Consider the following 17349-nt stretch of genomic DNA (forward strand, 5'->3'; position numbering starts at 1 on the left):
AATAAGATGTATTTGATGATTAACCTTTACTAGTGATCTGTCACCATACTTTCGGGAAAGAAAACCGGAAACAATATCTATTTTAAGAGGCTTCTTTATTACAAAAGTATAAACTTCACTTTAACATTGTTATGAATAATTTTGATAAAAAACATTACAATCTTTTGCACATTAGCACTTAATAACATACAACCCTGTTATTGTTTAGCAAACATACAATGTAGCTGCCACACTAAATTAATCTGGATTTTAATTGACATGAATTATATCAGACTTTATGAGAACGGAAAACCAAACACGTGATTAGAATTCACATCATAACTGTTGAAATCTGAGCCGTAGTCATTCCCGACACAAAACGAGAAAGGGAAATCTTTTTTTTTTTCTCTAAAAACATCGAGGATATTATTATTTTCTTTTGTGACATGTAGCCTATACACATTGGATCAACAAAGTAGCACAACGTGTGCCGACCTCTTGGATGCAGTGAAGGAGATTTGGTCTTGTGGTTCGGCTTGTCTCTTTGCCATTGCTGCACGCACTGACCCTTTTCGCTTCACGCAGAAAAAGATGTAAACTGACGTATGGCCGTTTCCACCAAGCTCTGCCGTCTTAAATGCTGCGTGTCCGACTTACGACTCCTTGGATCCGGACCCATGAGAGATTTTGCGGCTGCCGCTAATCAGTGCGGGACAAGTCCAGCCAGTGCTACGTTGTACTTTATCTCAGTGGACCGTAGAATTCCTGGGTGGGCCAGAGTGGAAGGGTGAACACCCTTTCGGTTCCTCAGCCTTCGGGCAGGAGATAAGACTTGCTGCCCCACATAGCTGGAATTGCCACTCTTCCGGTTAGGCAGACAGAAGCCTGGGCCATGCAGAAATACCAAACACCCGACAAGATCGTAATCCAATTTCTAAACATTGTGCTCTTTGACGAAAACAAACGAACCGGAAAACAGGAACGCATATGTTACAACAGCAGCAAATAAAACATTTCCACCACTTACAGGGTTTTCAAAAGCATGCATCTTGGAAGCATGCAAATTGCATCAATGGCGTCACCGAAAGAAACACGTACGAATGGCAGTGACCTAGCGTCTGTGTAGTACCTTGTGGTGTGTATGATGTGCTAAGAAAAAGCAGTGCTTTTAAAAATACAATGCATTTATGACCACCAGTAATGTGTACATGATTGACATGAGTAAAGCAACTTTAATTTTTCCCCCACAGAGTTCCCTTTGTGAGTTCTGGAGGAATCTATTGAAAATTCATCAATTATTCCTAAACAATATATTTCCCTCTTTCCCTGAGCTACCTTTTAAAATCAATTTCAGTAATTTTTAAAATATATATTTGGTGTTTTTTTCTGGTGTTTCAAAGATAATTTCTGCTCTGTACAGGATAGCCTGAGGCCCAGGGACTCCAGCAAGCTTACAGGCAGTACTGGTCCAAACCCATGTGACACCTAGGTGAGCTTCACCTATATCGCCTCTGTCCTCTTCCAAGTAAAATTGGCTGGCTGTCAGCACCCCCAGAAGATGGTGTCCTACACGGCCACCTAATGGGTTGACCAGCACCGCCTACAGAAAGCTGTTCAACAATTTCTATCGATAATATAAGCAACCAATTCATTTGTTTTGTTCTGAAGTCCTTCCACAGTCATCTGTCTCTGTGCTTGCTGTGTGTGTCCTTGCAACAAAACCAAGTCAGATTTGCGTGACCGATCCTTACTATGTCACTCGAAAGAACAAGACCGTATTATCTAGATGAAGCATTCTAACCCATAATCTCTGGACATATATATTTTTATTTATTTCACAGACACTTTTAGGTGTCTGTACACAATTGATGTACAATTGATAAAGCAGGATCAGCCAGGCGACCTTCCAAAATGCAACCTCTTGACCTTTCAAAAATGCCAGTGAACGCAGACGATTCTCAGGAATGACGATGGCTGACTGGACCCTTACCCAGCACAGTGCTAGTGTGCCCAATAGGTGTGTCCATCCCCCCTACTTTGTGTGAAAGGTCACATGGCTCCAGCAAAATGCCACAAAACCCAGTAGGTGCTTTGCTGGTGCCATAGCTCCATTAACTTAAAATATTTTTCATTCAGATCAGGATGACGGAATGTGATATCCACCGGTTGTTTGTTTTAATAGTTATTTTTGTTTCAAGCCTTAAACTTTAGAATGTGACCTTGGTGTTAGTTCGTAATATGTGTTATGAGTCATAAATATCATAATACATTTTTTTAAATCCTGCAGTTTTTAGCCTTGTAACTTGAAAGTTTCAGTGAAATTTGGGGATTTTCCAGTCTGTTTGTTATTTGTGTCTAAGCAGCTTTTCCAGGTGTGTTTGTGAGGTCAGCTGCCTCTTTATCCGAGACTCTGTGTCTGCATCCATCGGCATAAATGGAAAAGTCACTGCATTTTGCTGAGTGCTGTGGAGTTCTGTGGGACAATCATTAACATTAATGGAATATTTGACCTACAGGTGAGTCTTGCATATATTTTTTAAGAGTTGGGTTTTTTTGCAACAGCTTTCTGTGTATGTGCTTACCAGCCATCTTGAAGGTTTTGAACTGTGCGCACGTGTGTAAGTGTGCACAGCTATGTGTATGGGTGTTGAGGGAAAAACAGATAGACACAGAGGCCACATGGATGAGTCTTTACACGATGCATGAATGTGTAAGTGGAGGCGGGAGGGTGGCTGTGTAAAGTTCTGCAGCGCTGCTCTCTCTGCCCACCACCCAGCCACCCACCTGCCTACCAGGGACGTCACTCTGGATCACTAGGGGGCTTCACAGTGGGAGAGTCTCTTTGCAGCGGCGCCCCCTGCTGGTGGCCAGACTGGCACCTACCATGTGCTCGTTTTCCAAAGGGGCAATGTGGGGCTGCAGGGGCACGGGGCCCCTACAGGCCTGTGACGTACATCTCCATGCCGTCGTTGAAGGTGAAGATGGTGGTGGTGCTGCAGCTGGGCACGCCCTGGCGCACGTTGCCGATGCCGTCGTACAGGGCCTCGTTCGGGGGGGCCTTGACGGGCAGCCCTTGTGGAGGCAGCAGCGCCTTCTTCTTCCTCGGCTTCAGCGTGGCGTTGGGGGGCCGCTCCTGCTTCCAGGCGGTGTCCACGGCCTCATAGGCGGAGTCCAACTCTTCCATGGACCCAGCCCTTGCTGGCCACGGCTTCTCGCTGATGGCCTCATAGCAAGGGTCCTCAGGTGGGGGTGCCACCCGACCGTCCTGCTGGCAGCCGCCTGTCGCCCACAACTGGGGTTTGACCACCACGCTGAAGCCGGCCGAGCAGCCCTCCCTGGCCAGCGTCCGCTGCCCGCTGCTGTCCCTGGATGGTGGAGAACCAGGCATGGGTCGCTTCTTCTTAAGGGGTTTCCCAGGTTTTGAGTAGACTTCAGGGACCTGGTCAGGTGCAGGAGAGAGAAATATGTCAGGGACCCGTCTGTCGGGGATGGAGCTGAAGAACCTAAATGCCTGGAAGGTATGTCTCCTTCGTACCTGAAAGTCCCAGATAATGACTAATTGTATGCAGGTGTCCTTATAGTAGCTGTTGAGCTCAGTGCAATTTTATTTAATGTTTCAAAGACTATTCAGATATGTAGACTGCATGCTAAATGAGCATCACACCTGTGAGGGTCATCAAGGTCGCAACAACAGCTTCACATACTGTACACACACCCCCGGCACTCACCCCCACTGCCACGGAGTGCATCTGAGGGCCCCCGCCCTCCGCGTTACCGGGCTTTAAGGGGCATGGGGGCTTGGCCTGGAACATGCTGAGGTCGTCCTCCTCAGGGGGCTTCCATATGTACTCCTCCCCGTTCCCCATGAACACCGCCTCCTGGTGGCAAGAAGGCAGAGAGACCATGTGTACAAAGCATCTGACTCTCGTTAGACCACATTCACACAGCACAGACACAATTCGATTAATACAGCTTTAGGGGGTTAGGGTTAGGGTTAGGGTTAGGGTTGGGATGGTATAATACAGTTTCTCTGTGGGGGGGATGGTAAGGTTTCTCCTCGGGGCGGTATAGTATGATTTCCCTGTGGGGGGGGGGTTGTACGGTTTCTCTATGGGGGGTGATACAGCTTCTCCTTGGGGGCAGTGGTATGGTTTCTCTGTGGGGGTGGGGATGGTAAGGTTTCTCTGTGGGAGGGGGTGGCATGGTTTCTCTGTGGGGTGATGGTACAGTATTTCTGCGAAAACAACTAGCGATACTCTCTCCTTTGCTGACATTTAGAATTTCAGTTACATAAAATTTAGATTTCAGAAAATTAAAATTTAAATCAGTGCTCTTTCTCTCCACTGCCTCACTCATTTCACCATTCACCATGCTTTTTCAAAAACATTTGTCTCTTTGGATAAAATTGTTTGCTTAATAAATGTATAACTTCCACACTGCTTACTGGAATATTCTATTCTTTTAAACGTACAGCTATATGGTATTTGCACATTATTTCTCATGAACTGAATCACTGATTTTTTTATCATCTACTTTAGGCCTTGGGAATATCCTATGGCAGTCAGGACATCCCAGAACGTGAGTGATTCAGACGTCATCAGTGAACGTCTGTTCCTTGGGCTGCGCTGTGTGAAGGTCTTTGAACGAGTGCCTCACAGGAACTACACACTCACATTCACCTCCCTGCAAAGATTGATTCTTCCGCTTGTCCTTAGAAATATGATGTTAATGTTGCTTCCCTCCTTGACTATGGTGAATGAAAGCCAGTGAGGCACGTAAGGGGGCATGCTATAAGGGAGCGTATTATTGGCTGGAAACTAAACCTGGGACTGAATGCCTACAGTTCATGAATGAACGTGAGTCTCTAGTTTAGTTATGAAGGAGAGACCTGAAGGAGTGAATGAGTTGGTGAGCGAGCTTGTGAACCAGAGAGCTGTACCTCGGTCATGACTGAAATACACCATCTACTGGTGTAGTACATAGCCTACATGCGCAGTGACTTCCCGTTTGCCACAAACGGATTTTAGAGGTGCAATATTTTCACAACTTGAAATGATTTTAACCAAAGGTTTGTTAGCATTTGGACTACAGTACTTATTTGACTTTGTGATGAGCTCTTAGGTTTGCGTTTTTAACAAATACAACTATAAAGCAATAATGCATTTTTTTTTCTCACATGACTTTTTGGTGGTATTTGATTTCATTTACTACTTAGCACTATTTAGGATAAATAATAAGAATAATAAGACATTTTTGGACATATCGGAAGACAAGTGTTTCAGATCTATTTTATGCAGGAAGTGCCACTGAACGAGTTGGTGTTTAGGTGAAGTGAATCAAACAAACTGTGTCTCAATGAAGAGTCACTTCGCCTATCACTACAGCCTAGAGGTGCCACACAACGAATCACATGCTTTCCCTCCCTACTATAGCAGTCAATCCCCGCTGCAGGACCTGATGTAACTTATCACTGCTTTAGATGTCTAAGAGCATTTGAATTAGCACATGATAAACACCTGGATCCTTCAATAGCGTTAACTCCTCTCCAAGAAACTGCTTCCATTTAAACTGGAAGAGCTGTGCTTAGATAAAAAGTCGTATATTTTCATTTAATTTATTTAGCAGTTACTTTTGTCCAAAAAGATGTACGATTGAGAAAACAGAGTCGACTATGCCCTGGAGCAATTGGGGGTTAGGGGGCTTGCTGAGGAGCCCTAAGTTAACATCACTTTGCTGACTCTAAGATTTTAACCAGTGACTTTTTACAGGTACAGCACTGTAATCTGCTGAGCCAAACACCACCAGCCCTTAATCTCATTACATCTTCTTTGTCTGGGTTTAACATTAGAAAAACTGATCCTGGCAAAGACACTGAACAGATACTGAACAGAAGTGTGATGATCCACCATCTGTCTAAATCTGCTAATGATAACATTCAGTCATCATTACTCGTGACTGTGTGTCTTTTGAGTCCCGTTGCGCCGCAGAGAGAGTACGCTTTGGTGTTTGGTGCCCTCTGGCGGTCATTTATAGTAGAAAAATCCTGATTTATAATTGCAGTCATATTCGCATGTTTTACTGTGACCTGTGTTATCAGCTTCATCAACACAGGCACAAGGATGCCACACCTATTGACTGTAAAGGAACCCCAAAGAAAAATAACCACCATCTCCAGGAAGCAACACATTAAAGTATATGGCGGTCTGGCCCGCTGATCTTTATTGTCTTTTTGTGGAGATTTGATGCTGATGTTCAAGGCGCAAACAGCGCTATCAAAAGAACTGTTTTCCACACATTTGTTTTGTGTGGGGGCGAAATCTCCGTTTCAGCGGATTGCATCATTCCCGCAGACACGGCTCGGAGCTCGAAGCACTGAGCGAGCGTTAAATGCATCCAGGCAGTGCTGTCACTCAGGCTTAAGCTCACCACCGCAGCTCTGCTATAGGTTAGACACATATTAATGTGCGGGCATCGCAGGAACCCTACAAGGCACAGAGTCCCTCAACACGCTCGCCCGTGACGTCACGCCCGTTTGGGACCCGGCCCGATAAGACTGCGGGATCAAAGAGCTTTGGTGCTGCTAAAACCCAGAGCAGCTAAAACATAAAATCTCTGCACTGGTGTATGCTTGATGGAAACCTCCCCCTGTGGGCACCGCCCACACTATACCCCTTTCTCTGTTAGTATCAGCTTTGACGTGAAAGAATAACGGTGACTCTGAGCGAGAGACGCACCTTAGGGAAGGAGGGCAGCTGGAAGGGCTCTATGTTCTTCCTTGTGACCTTCTGGCTGTGGGGGTGTGGTGGGGGCGGGGCATGATGTGGAGGGGGCGGGGCATGATGTGGAGGGGGTGGTGCATGATGTGGAGGGGGCGGGGCATGATGTGGAGGGGGTGGGGCATGATGTGGAGGGGGCGGGGCATGATGTGGAGGAGGTGGGGCATGGTGCAGGTCCGTATTTGAGTGACGCTGCTGCTCCCTCTCCCCCGGCTCCCCCCCGCCGATGTCCTTCCGCTGTGGTTTGTCAGGCTTCCTGACTTTCCTCACACAGGCATACTCGGCGGTCACCGGGTCTGGGCCCGGTCCCGGCACTGGCGGCACCTCGACGCCGATGGCCACAGTCATGTCGTCCATGCCTTCTGTGTGCTCAGGGCTGTGTGGTGCGGGCGTGTTGGCGGGCACCGGCGGAGCGGGCGTGTCCGTCTCTCCGGCCCGCCCCCCCACCATTTCGTACAGGGCGTCATCTGGGCAGCCACGTGCGGGCGAGGAGCGCTGGCCCACCTCGGAGTAGGTATGCTCGCGTTCATCCCCAGAGCCACCTGCGGGGATCTGTGGCAGCTGGCGGATCGGGCCACTGCGCAGGTCTGAGTTGGAGCGCCGGCGCCGACTGGGCAGCAGGAGCAGGTCCATGCTGGCGGGGCGGCTTTTTGAGGCACCTGGGGTGGAGAGAAGAAAGGGGGAAGAGAGAGAGGGATATCATTAGGGAAAGAGAGAGAGAGAGAGAGGAGAGAGGGAGAGCATAAGGGAGAGAAAGAGAGAGAGAGGGAGAGCATGTGGGAGAGAGAGAGCATGGTGGAGTGAGAGGGAGAGAGAGAGGGAGGAAGAGCATACGGGAGGAGGGGAAATATGAGGGGGAGAGAGAGGGAGGAGGAGAGAGAGAAAAAGAGAGAGCATGAGAGAGAGAGGAGAGAGGGAGAGTATAAGGGAAAGAAAGAGAGGGAGAGCATGGGTGAGAGAGAGCATGGTGGAGTGAGAGGGAGAGAGAGAGGGAGGAAGAGCATACGGGAGGAGGGAAATATGAGGGGGAGAGAGAGGGAGGAGGAGAGAGAGAAAAAGAGAGAGCATGAGGGAGAGAGAGTGAGAGATACAGAAAGAGAGAGAGAATGAGGGAGAGAAGGAACATCTGAACTGTCCTGCATCTATAGCTCGGGGAGCCGCTCAAAACTTGCGTGTACAGTCAGTTTGACTCCTGAGTATTCAGTGCTCTAAGGGGTGTTTTCCTAACTCTGTGTGGCAGTTTGACTCCTGAATACTCAGTATTGTTTCCATAATTTTGTGTGACAGTTTGATTCCTGATTACTCAGTAATTTAAATGGCGTTTCTCTAAGTCTGTGTGGCAACTTGACTCCTTAGTACTCAATAATTTCTGTGGCATTTTTAGTTCCCTGATCAACCACCTCTGAAATCTGAACAATCCATGCATCCATCCATCCATCCATCCATCCATCTCAGGATGGGGCTGCCTACTCACTCTTGCCATTGCAGTTGGGTTTGTTCATCTGGTGCAGCTTGGTATCGGATTTGCTGATTGAGCGCAGCTTTGACTGGCGCAGCCGGCTCTGCAAAGACCCAATTGCAGCCTGAGCAGGGGGTCATGTGACATGCATCATGGACATGTGAGATGATCCTGTAAAAAGCCTGAGCGTCACATGCAGTTGGATGTGAAAGTAAGCAGTGCCTGGGAGATGTGAACAGGAGGGGGGGGTGTTTGCCCGGCTCAGGTGCAGCTCAGCAGCACTGCTGCGTGACAGAAAGTGCTAAATAAGTGAGAAGAGCGTTAAAAAGTGCATTAAAAGAGCGCCGTAAATACCATGTCCATGATCCTGTGCTTCGCCCCCTCTGTCGGGACATTGTTTGACTTCCCTTTCCTGAAAACAGAGGAAGACAAAAAGGTGAGGAGATGGAGGGATGGAGGATGAGGGCAAAAATGGAGAATGACCCTGATGGACCAGATCAACGTGTGACTGGTTCTCCACCCAACAGCATGTGGTTTGCTAAAATCAGCACGAACAGCTTGTGCCACTCAGGCTGACAGCATATCGAGGGCAGAACCCTCAGCCTCAGGAGCGCGTCGGGAACGCCGCTTATTAAAGGGCGATTTTGGAATTCCTGTAAATGACATCACAGATGTGCGAGATACACATGTGAAGAGGAGGCACAGTCTCATAGCATATATATGCTACATACGTCACATGGTGCATATCCATAGAAACTGTACTCCGCTCTTTAAGTGTAATCCTCCTCTCCAGCCTGGAGAAGCTGAGTAGGGAGAGGAAACGTGATTATTCTCCCGTTCGTGTGCCTGAACGCCAGCCTGATCCCGTACCAGCACTGCCACCCCACCAACACCCCCTAACACTAACACTAACAGTACAGTCTCCAGCAAATCCCCAGTGCTATCCCAGTTTATAATCCTAAATCCCACTCTGTGTAGCTTGATTGTTTACATGTATAAAAGGCTGGCTTCTCATCTGCGACTCTCCCAGCTTCAGCCCTGGTGCAGAGTGGCCTGGATCATTCTAGAATCCCCATATCACCGTAAAGCCAAGGTTTGTGTCAGGAGGCTCTCCCCGGACAGGCTAGGATTCTGGATCCCCCTCGGGCCCTCGCCCCCCCCCCCCGGCAGGCCGGATGGGCAGACAATAAGTCTTCGTTTTGAGGCAGGCTTAAGCGGCATTAGGCACCGCGGTGACGCAACCCAATCCCGGCCAGACGCCGACAGTCATCCATGTGGGGGGGTTGTGGGGAGGGAGTAAAATATGACAATGCCTCTCCATCAGGGTCGCGTGGATTCTGCCTGCCATACCCCTAGCAACAAAGGCCACCAGGAAAAGCCCGATTGGTTCTTTGCTTTCGGAAAAAGCCTGCATCCCCTCCATTGTCTGCTGGAGAAACCCCCCCCCCCACTGGCAGTCAGAGAGACCCCACCCCCTGATAATGGCACGCTCCACATCCTTTTGGAAAGGCGTCTGATCCGTTCTGACAATAAATTGCATTAGTATTCACAGTACGCCTCATCTCTGCGAGGCGAGGGGGGGGGGGGGGGGCACTGATGCACCCAGAGGCAGCTGCCTGAGTTTTCTGACCACATCGGCCCCGTTCTGCTCACAATCGGCCTGCCCAGAGGAGCACCTCCACAGGAGAGCAGTGTGGCACCCCCAGACGACCAGCAGCATGGCGATGTGGCTCCTACCCCCGCCCCCCCCCTCCAGCACCAAAAAGCCACACCTGCCATATTCGAGGCTTCATCTGTGTCCATCTCAGCTACAGCGAGCAAATTCATCTTATTTTATGCTTACTTACAGGCATTTGGAAGCCAATCTGTTTACACTGCCCCCTACTGATACACTTACACTTTTCCTGTTATCTAATGTACAACAACAGTAGCTCCCCAGCGCCCAAAGCTGCTGGGACGACGATCGCTTCCATAACCAACATGTCCTCTGCCATCTCTGTAAGCTCAGTCATTCAGGCTTGACTGATGCTCATATATTATTACTGGTTTCAGGCTTTTTCCAAGGGCAGCTAAAGGGTCCTTACATGACATTGGTTTCACTTACGGGGCTTAAGTAATTATCTGCACCAGAACGGCTGGTAATACTAACTTGATGTTTCCATGCCATCAAAAATGAAAAGACAATATTTAAGGAGCTATTAAGATCACAGAGTGGATGCAGATCAAACACAGGATACTTGAAAACTCCCTCATCATGCTGGACTGAGTACCTGCAGCTCCACAGAAATGAATCATAAAGGAAAGACATGTTGCTACAATCATTCATTTTACGCAACATGAAAAACCTTCAAGGGGGAATATGAAAGCCCCCTCCACGGGCGTCAGTGGCAGGGGGGTCCGTAGCTCTGCTCTCTTCTATTTTGGGGGTCTTGGTTTAATTAAAGTCGAAACCCCCCAACTTTAAAGGATTTGCTCCAAAGAAGCAGCCGGACCCTTCAGTGTTGAGCGCAGATGCTGATGTGAGCATACAGAGGAGTCGGGGTGGACGGATCACGCCAGACCCTGCGGGGCACTTTCACATCAGCAGCGGGTGGAGTCAGAGCACGAGCTGCATGTTTATGAAGCGAGGGGGGGGGTCCTTCTATCTCCCCCTTTCATTTTTAAAGCCCCGTCCCTGAGCCACACTTCTAATGATCGATACAGGATCATGCATTTTAATGCCACGTCCGTCTCTTATTACTATTAGCACAGTACCTGTTTATTTCGCAGACAGCCATGGCCAGAGTTTAATCTGTTTATGGGGCTGAAAATGGCAGCCAAGCGATTCGGAGGGCTTCTCAGCAGAGCAACGGAAATGCCCCTGGGGGGGGGGTAGCCGGGCTCGTTTCACGCTTAAACTCCTGACCACGGGGGTCGACAAATCTACAAAAATCCTCCTTCCTGTCCTCACCCAGCCGACGTCCTGGTGGACGGTGGAATCGGAGTGCTGGAAGGGCTTGGGGGGGCTATGGCGCAGGGATGCACCCAAATACGTTATTTGGAAATGCACTGTAAACAGATGTTTTTTCGATCCAAAATTCTGAGTTATTATTCTGCAAAAGGCAGCTTCATGACTGACAGTCTGTTTCTTCAGATTGATTCATATCATTGAGGATGGACACAAGATTTAAACAGCCATTCTGTTTGAAACACAGGACTTCGATTTCACTAACTAGCCATTTCATTTACTACAAATCATTTAAAAGATCTGTGTTGTGTAGTGGACCCACCAAGCCAGTGCAGGACAGGCAGGGGGCTGAGAGCTGCCCTTCCCTGACTGTCAGTCTGGGAAACTCCCATGGACGGGGGGAGGTGTCGCTGTCATGTGCAGATTTCTTTCTAACCCCTATGCACACCCAAACCCCTAAACCTATACAATACATCATTTTTAGCTGTGTGTAAATTCCTACCAGTGACAAAAAACAGTTTGAATAGTGAGCAAAAACAGTGTTTTACCGTATTGCTGTTAGTAATTCATGTTTCCTTAGTGAACTGCAGTAACGTTAATGTCAGCAAATGCGAATGTTGCATCACAGGAATTTAAGATTATTCCCTTCGACTGAAGTATATTTAAAGCTAAATCATTACTGTAAATAATTTCTATTTCCAATGCAAAACACAATCTTTAAATTTATAAAACTTTTTTTCAGTTTGTGATTGATCAATGTCCCTCAGTAAAAGAGAGCGGGGCATTGAGAATTCAGACTGTTCATAAACTTAGTTTAGTTAAGGCACAGACACTGCACTGCCAATGAATATTAGGTCAGAAAATACAGTTTTATTGGGACTCTATTGCACACCCACTTCCAGTCTTCTATCTGAATACAGATACAGAGGCAGATCATTTTGTTGGTTGAAGAGATATAGATACAGGGGGCGGGGTTCTGAGCTGGGGGAGGTGGGGCAGACCCCAAGGGGTGGGGCTTAATGTAAAGGGGAGGCGGAGTCTCACCTCTGGCAGCCCACGCAGAGCAGCACAATGAGGATGGTGACCACAAAGGCGGAGGCGGCAGCAATGGCCCCCAACAGCAGGACCTTGCTGTAGGGAGGAGCACTCAAGTTCACCCCGTCCTGCATGGAGGCCATGTGACAGCAGCTGCACACACACACACACCCGCACACGCACTCACACGCACGTGCTCACGCCCAGCCGCTCACAAACACACGTGGTCCACTCTTCCAGATCTTTCGGGCTGGGAGGTGAAAAAGAGGGAAGAAAATTGGTTACATTCTCTTTCCTGAGTGTCCTCTCCACCTGTAGACATGCTGAAGAAAGTAAATGATGTTCATTTCCAGGCATCAATCCTACACAGCGTTTATCAGCTCTCTGAGACAGGTGGGGGGGGGGGGGGCGTGTGTCATACTCAAACGGGCTGGGGTGCTGCCGGGGTCTCTCACTGTCCTAAGATGAGCGGGAATGTGGTCCGATAAATGCAGGTCGCACCCTGTCCTAGTGCTGATATGTTGGCATTTGGCGAAAGTGTGGCTTTGACCTGAGTGAAAGAGCCACGTGTGAAGCCTTTGCCCTGGGCGTCGTTGGCACTCCTCATCTCGAATCCCAAACACACCCTGAAAGCTATGGATTCCCCTACAGGATTAATTACCCCGTGTCCAGTGCAACACACCTCTCTGCAAACACTGCGGACCCACACCATTCACTTATAGAGTGAAAGCTGCAAGTTCAAGCCTCTGAAGTAAAGCTGTCATCGGTGAGCGAGGAGCAGATCTATTGCTGTGATCAGATAAGCCACAGCACTGCTGCGTTTAACGCTATTCTCTCGTTATTGACCTATCCATCTTCCAGCCACTCATCTGCAAGAGGGTCACCGAGTCCCTGCGTCACGGTAAATTCAAACGTCCCAACTGAGATGTTTTATTTTTCACAGGGAACATTCTGTATTTTTTTATATCACACCATCTCTCTTTGGATTAAGAACATAAGAACATAAGGGAGTTACAAATGGGAGGACGCCATTCAGCCCATCGCACTCACTTGGAGGGAATTAAACTAATAATTTAAAATTGTCAGGGTAGTGTCAAGTTCAGATTTGAAGGAATCTAGGGTTTTAGCCTGCAGTACCCCTTTGCGCAGCCTATTCCAGGCTTCAGTTACATGCTGTGAGAAGCTGTTCTTTCTCAGATCCTGACTAAAGTGTTCCCCCACTAGTTTCCAACTGTGGCCATGAGTTCTTGAATTAGAACTTACTTTGCAGTAGCAATTTGGATGAACAGCATCTAAACCGGTTAGAATCTTATACACCTGATTCATGTCACTCATTAGTCCCCTTTGCTCAAGGTTAAACAAACTCAGCTCTGCCAGCTTCTGATTGTAAGACAAAGTGGCACGTTAGCTATTTTGCCCTGGATAAACAAACCCTCTATGAATTTCACTGATAAAACCAGGGCTCATGAGACCTTTACTCGTGCCGTTATTCTTTGTCGTTGGCTGTTCTGGAAGTAGCCCATTGAAGAGGAGCCCTGACCCCCACCCTTACCGGGGGCAGTGGCAAACTCTAGACTGCCCCCCCCCCCCCCGGTATAATTTCAAAACTTATCATATAGTAGTCATCACAGTAAATATTAAAATATTGCATTGGTTGTTAATCTTAATGAAATGCAGCTCTACTTATATTGTATACCAAACCTTCAACTGACTGTTTTGCTCTACATTACATATGCAACACAAACAGCAACAAAAGCCTGAACATCGTTGTAGTGGGAACACACATCTGTTTTTTTTCGTTCTGTAGTTTTTACTCTCATCGTGGCCCCTAAATGCCAGATCCTGACAACCAAAAAATGAAAGTGCATAAATGAGAATTTTCAACATCTCACCGTTTTTCTTCCCCGAGTCATGATGTTTAGCTAATTAGCGATGGACGTCTACGTCAATCAAATTATCACTTACTAGGGTTGACACTTTTCAATTGAAGAAATAAGTCATTTAACTCCTGGCTCTTTCACTTTGAGTATACCAATTCCAAGTCCACAAAACAAAAAGGAACATTTACGAACATCTGCCTGATGGCTGAACTCATGTTCTGAATGGTTGAACGTGTCAATCATGTTTGTGTGGAGAACATGCAAGCTTCACTAGGCAGGCTTAACACACAAAGCTTTGTGAGACATTTTTGAACAGCTGCACTTTTTTGGTTTCACATGGAAATGGTCGTTGAATTGTCCAATGGTATTAAAATTATATTTTTATATAATATGAATGCTATTTATTTCTTTTCTTTTTATTTGGTGAAGCACTGTTTCACCTCTTAGATTCTTAGATCTCTGACTGAGGGATAAAGTCAAGAGATAAACCTAAAGGAGGTAGGAAAGCATGAACACCTGGGGATTAACCCAAAACATGTCCCAATAATAAATAGTATACAAACCTCGAGAAGGAAATGTAAGATACCCTAAAGGTCATAGTATGGACCTTCTCAGACACATATTCCAGTGACACGAGTACGTAATACAAAGCTGTAATTTTCAACTAGCACTGCTTCAGTCAGAGATACTTGTCTTTTTTTTTTAAATCAGGACAGGGTGCAGCATCATCACAGCTCCTGGCATGAGGGTCATTGTGTGATGATGAACTCTGGAGCATCAGGGCGATGAGTCATTGTTACTGTGACTCAGGCACAGAACATGATGCTGCCACACTCACCACGGCCAGGGCGGGTGGCTGGAGGGGGAAGGCAGCGAATTAGGCCAGAGCTGAAAAATCTGAAACTACACATGATTTAGTGCTCTTCAGGCTTCAGATTTCTGCAGGTTGGGGGGGGGGGGACCATACCCCTGGGGAGGTACCCTTCGGGTATCTGACAGGAGATGGATACCTTGCCTCCTCCTCCTTCATTATCCATGTTCTATCATTTCTACTGCATTCCACCAACTTCCCCGTACCAGCATTATTCACAAATATGGGCTTCCCCCAAGAATGCAGAACCGTAATGCATGATGTCGGCAGCAGGGGGCTCAATGGTTAGGGAGAAAAACTTACCATCACAAAGAATTAGTTCCTTGTGTTACAGGCTCTACTTATAAATCTATATATAGATTCTGCAGCTTAAGACGGTGGTTCCTTGCCAAACGCCCCTGTAGGGAATGTACATTTAGCCTATTTCTCCTACTACATCGGGCTATTTGCTCTCTAGTTCTCTCTAGTTGTGTCTGCATATGACTTTGACTCAAAAGTGGGGTGAAAATGCAGCACGTTCACTATCTGGCTGACAGAAAGCGTGACATTCCCCTAGCCATCCACATGCCTGTCTCTGCTCATGTGCTGTGACCGCCAACCCACCCCGGCATCTAAAAATCTACCGCTCCTTGCTTTACCCATTCTGCTTTCAACATCTACATTATTTCTCAGCTATAGGGGGCGCTGAATCCAAAGTTGCTGGGAATTTGAATAGCCGGATTCTCACTGCAGAAGTGAATGTGTTTCGGACCAGCACACGCAGAGGCAAAAACGCATTCCCTGGCTTCGGCTTGCCATGGCACGGCTCATTACGGCAATCTCACACAGGACTTCTGTCATTTCTCCGGGCTTTGCCAAGTCGCCAAGGTTCACCTTTAACAATAAAGAAGTCTCAGCCACCACATGAGGAGAATTATCTCAGCAATAACGGATGTAATGAATGCAGTGGGCGATCAACAAATGCTCAGTAAATGAGCAGCTCCTGTGTACACATATTAAGTCAGCATTCTACCAGGAGGGGCTGCTGGGAGGAGGGGGGGGGGGGGCGATGCAGTGATGCAGGAGGCTATTATGGAAGAAGTACCCTGCAAAGAGGCTTAAACAAGGCATCCAAATTCTTCTTGCAGGTACTTACCTGTGTGAAAGAGCAGGGATGTAGCCTTATTCCACGAAAGAACCTGGCCAGACCTCCGCGCTTAAAGGTGGAACAGATGGAATATCACAGGGAATTAGTACCTTAAGCACTTCCCTTTAAAGGGCCAGCACACCCACAGTTCGGCCATCCAAGCTGGTCCAAGAGCCTTCAGCATGCCGCTGGGCTCTAAAGCGATGATGGCTAACTGGGCTCACCGACTGCCTGAAAGCGGAGCAGGGGCCATACGCTCCGTGTGAGGAAAGCAGGGAGGTCGCCTCACCACAGTATCTGAGGTCAAAGGTTAGCTGGGGCTTGGCCCGTGTACCCAAAGCCGACTCCATGCAGGAGAGATGGGTAAAGCTTACAAAGACAAACGTCTTTTCTGTGCCACTGGGAAATGCCAAATGGACCTTATCAAGGATCAGTACTGAAAAGATGGGATAACTTAAGGGTTAATTAAAGTCACCTGTTAACCCTGTGTTGGTTAAACAAGGCCTCATGGGTCAGATTAGTACAGAGGGTGATTCATGTACTGGTGGGTAAGTAAGAGATCTTTCCCTCAGTTCTCTCATTTCTCATGATGCTCACTCGTTATTCCTGTCACATGCTTCCTAAATCAAGCTCAGCTCATTCCAAGATCATTTATCACCCCTTGTGATGTGGAACTAGATCAAAAAATTTCTTGACAATTCCTGTGCAACAAGCAAATTTTAATTTCACATTGACAAAGTACTCACAGCATCAATGAATAAATTACTTATACCATACGTTAGCAAAATGTGACATCTACTCAGAGTTTCAAGACGTTTTCAGACGTTTCAAAGTGACAGAAGATCCTTGGTTACTAACAGGGAAGTTGCGTGCAGCTCCAGTGTAAATATAGACATGTTTAATTCATTGGGCTGCTTTTAATTTCTCCTTTCTTCTTTGTCTGAGTTGCCCTACAAAGTGAATGTGGGTGTTCTGTCACTGCGGTGGCAGGTGTTTGAAGAAAAGAAGTGAATTCCTATCTTGACCCCCTCACACTTGGCATACCCCCCCCCCCCCCCCGCACAGCAGGTCCCCCCACCTCTGGCACGCCCCCCCCCCCCCCCCCCCCAGCACGTCCTACACCCTCGGCACATCCCCCAAACCTGGAAAATCCCCTACTCCCAGCAAGCCCCCCAGTCCTGGCTCACCCTAGGCACGTCCCAAACCCCCTGCACGCCTCCCCCTCGCACCCCTGCCACGGTCCTGATTTATCTCAGCAAGTGTTACCAGCCTCCTT

The 17349-nt window shown here is 47.7% G+C and overlaps 1 protein-coding gene across 1 annotated transcript in view; it reads right to left on the minus strand.

The window, feature by feature from the left end:
• Nucleotides 1-76: 76 nt before the first annotated feature.
• LOC111835905 (uncharacterized) overlaps nt 77-17349 on the minus strand; it is a 28662-nt gene continuing 11389 nt past the window's right edge. The window contains exons 2-8 of the mRNA XM_072715152.1: nt 12206-12446; nt 8569-8626; nt 8230-8317; nt 6879-7414; nt 4081-4163; nt 3708-3951; nt 77-3418 (exon numbers count right to left, since the gene is read on the minus strand). Coding sequence (XP_072571253.1) covers nt 2915-3418; nt 3708-3951; nt 4081-4163; nt 6879-7414; nt 8230-8317; nt 8569-8626; nt 12206-12339 — 1647 coding nt within the window. The 5' untranslated portion in view covers nt 12340-12446 and the 3' untranslated portion in view covers nt 77-2914. The remainder of the gene's footprint in view (nt 3419-3707; nt 3952-4080; nt 4164-6878; nt 7415-8229; nt 8318-8568; nt 8627-12205; nt 12447-17349) is intronic.

The sequence above is a fragment of the Paramormyrops kingsleyae genome, chromosome 8, assembly GCF_048594095.1.
Source record: "Paramormyrops kingsleyae isolate MSU_618 chromosome 8, PKINGS_0.4, whole genome shotgun sequence".
Lineage (NCBI taxonomy): Eukaryota > Metazoa > Chordata > Actinopteri > Osteoglossiformes > Mormyridae > Paramormyrops > Paramormyrops kingsleyae.